The sequence below is a fragment of the Vespa crabro genome, chromosome 19, assembly GCF_910589235.1.
Source record: "Vespa crabro chromosome 19, iyVesCrab1.2, whole genome shotgun sequence".
NCBI classification, from domain to species: Eukaryota; Metazoa; Arthropoda; class Insecta; order Hymenoptera; family Vespidae; genus Vespa; species Vespa crabro.
The window spans coordinates 2,185,001-2,187,500 of NC_060973.1; the positions used below are offsets into that span (position 1 = coordinate 2,185,001).

Consider the following 2,500-nt stretch of genomic DNA (forward strand, 5'->3'; position numbering starts at 1 on the left):
GTTTCTTAGCAATTGTTCGAAAGGACCGAAACCATACACGGAAATTGGCGTAGCCGATGATATAAGAGTACCTTTGACGGACAGTGGTCGATCGAAAAGTGGTAGCTATCGTGTTGCTCGTGGTCAAAGCGTGCCGATAGATAGGCCGAATGGCATGAACTCGTTGATAGCTTGCAACAGTTATTCTAACAGGGCCGGCGCTTGGTCCAGAGCGTCTTACAGCGGACGATATTCTCATAGTTATGGCTCGATCGAAAACAAACGATATCTTGAATTGACTACGTGATGACATTTCCGAAAAAAGAAAGACAAACGAGAAAAAAAGAAGAAGAAGAAAAAAAAAAGAAAAGAAAAAAAAAAAAAAAGAAAGAAGAAACGAAAAACAAGAAGAAACGAAAAATTCCACGAAAAGATAAAGAAGATCTTCTTCAATGAGAAACCTCGATTCGCGATAAAAGTTCACATTGAATCGCATTAACGAAGAAAATGAATCTCTCTTGTCTTTGCATTATTTTCTTTTTTTTTTTTTTCTTTTTCTTTTTCTCTTTCTTTTTCTTATCAGAACGAACGAACGAGCGATGTAACTTTTTACCAATCACGTCTTATTTCCTTCCTTATATCATTACCTGTGCGTAAAATAGGTAAATAAATTGTGTTCGGATTTAAAAAGAATGACGATGAAGTAGTATGTTATAGTTTCGTTTTATATGTTCATTGCATTTTTATTTCTTTTTATTTTTTTTTTTTTTTTTTATTTTTTTTTTATTTTGTTTTGTTAATTTTCATCTCTTATGTTTCCGTAATTATCATGTACACGAGGGCAATTTGTTAGATAAGCGACTTCGTTCTTTTTTTTCTTGATGTTTTAAATGTTACGAAAGAAACAAAAAGGAAAAAAAAAAAAGAAAACAGAGAGGGAAAAAAAAGGAAAAAAAGAACAAATTCTTTTCAATGCATAAATTTCATTCTTAAAGCGAACTAAAAATCGCGAAACTTTTCAAATTGCCCTAATATGTTTTTTGGATGTGTTTTTTTTGTTTTGTTTTGTTTTGTTTTTGTTTCTTTTAATACATATTTAAAGGAAAGTTCGTGCATTATTGAATACGTTCTTTCGCTATTTTAATCTCTGACAGAATCGTTTGAACGATCTAATTTTAATAAGTGAAATCCTTTAACGTAGATTTTTACACAAAATTAGATTATCGAAGAGTGACACTCGAAAAGGCATGATGACGAAGCACGAAATACTTTTCTAATTAGCAATCAATTACCGTGAGTTGCAATGCGTCAACAAAAATATATCTATAACTTTCACATGTGTTCCCTAATTAATAAGCAAATATTTTAGTCAAAGTATACGTATAGTTTCGTAAGTTACTCGATTATCTTTGCGATAACATGATTCAGAGAGAAAAAAAAGAAAAAGAAAAAAAAAAGGAAAAAAAAAAGAAAAAGAAGAAAAAAAACGAAGAGAGAGAAAAAAAAGAAGAAGAAAACCAAAGAAACCAAGAAAAATGTTATCGAATCTATTTAAATCTAATTGTACATAGTATCATTAGCATTTGTTGTATGGCATTACCATTAAATATCAATACTTATATACATATAAATATACATAAATATACATAAATATACATAAATATATATATATATATATACACATACTTATCATTGACGAATTTAACATGGTTCTTTTTTTTTTTTTTTTCGGAAATTGTTTTTAAAAATAAAATCGAAAAAGAGAAAGAAGAAGAAAAGAAAAAAGAATTAACAAAGATGCTTCCTTCCAATCATATTAAATTATTGTTATATCACTTGTTTTTTTTTTCTACCCTACCTTTTTCTTTTTTCATCATTAACGAAATGATTCTCATCATAGAAAATTCACTTCTTTTTTTTTTTTTTTTTTTTTTTCTATCTACCACCATACATCTATTCACTTAATGCATACCAAATCCATCAACTTCGACCGTGTGCTTCCAACGTTCATTTTGAATTCCGAAACGACAACGAAGACGTGCCCACGCACGCGTTTCCATATTGTATCCAAGGGAACAATGCAAAGAACTGAGAGAGATAGAGATAAAGATAGAGAGAGAGAGAGAGAGAGAGAGAGAGAGAGAGAGATAAAGAGAGACTTTCTTATGGTCGTAACAGTATCTCAGGTACGTATCGATGATTCACTACCTGTTCATGTTCCGGAAAGGGAAAGGCAAGATCGAACTGATTGAACATTACTATCATCCTTTTTTTCTTTTTTTTTTGTTCATAACTCTTCTTCATAACTAACTTTTGTTCATAACTTTTGTTCATAACTAACTTTTGTTCATAATTTTTGTTCATCGATGCATTTATTGATTGTCCTTAAAACATCTCGATTATTTATATAAATAAATATTCACTGTAAAGTAAACAAAAAAAATATATATATATCAGTGAATATGATTGATTTTTAATATTAATATACGTACTTAATGAAATGTAATTAATCAAATTTAAA

The 2,500-nt window shown here is 29.3% G+C and overlaps 1 protein-coding gene across 1 annotated transcript in view; it reads left to right on the forward strand.

Moving 5' to 3' along the window:
- LOC124430693 (MFS-type transporter SLC18B1-like) overlaps window positions 1-1,126 on the forward strand; it is a 6,167-nt gene extending 5,041 nt beyond the window's left edge. The window contains exon 8 of the mRNA XM_046977630.1: window positions 1-1,126. This exon is cut by the window's left edge and continues 17 nt beyond it. Coding sequence (XP_046833586.1) covers window positions 1-286 — 286 coding nt within the window. The 3' untranslated portion in view covers window positions 287-1,126.
- The last annotated feature ends 1,374 nt before the right edge of the window (window positions 1,127-2,500 follow it).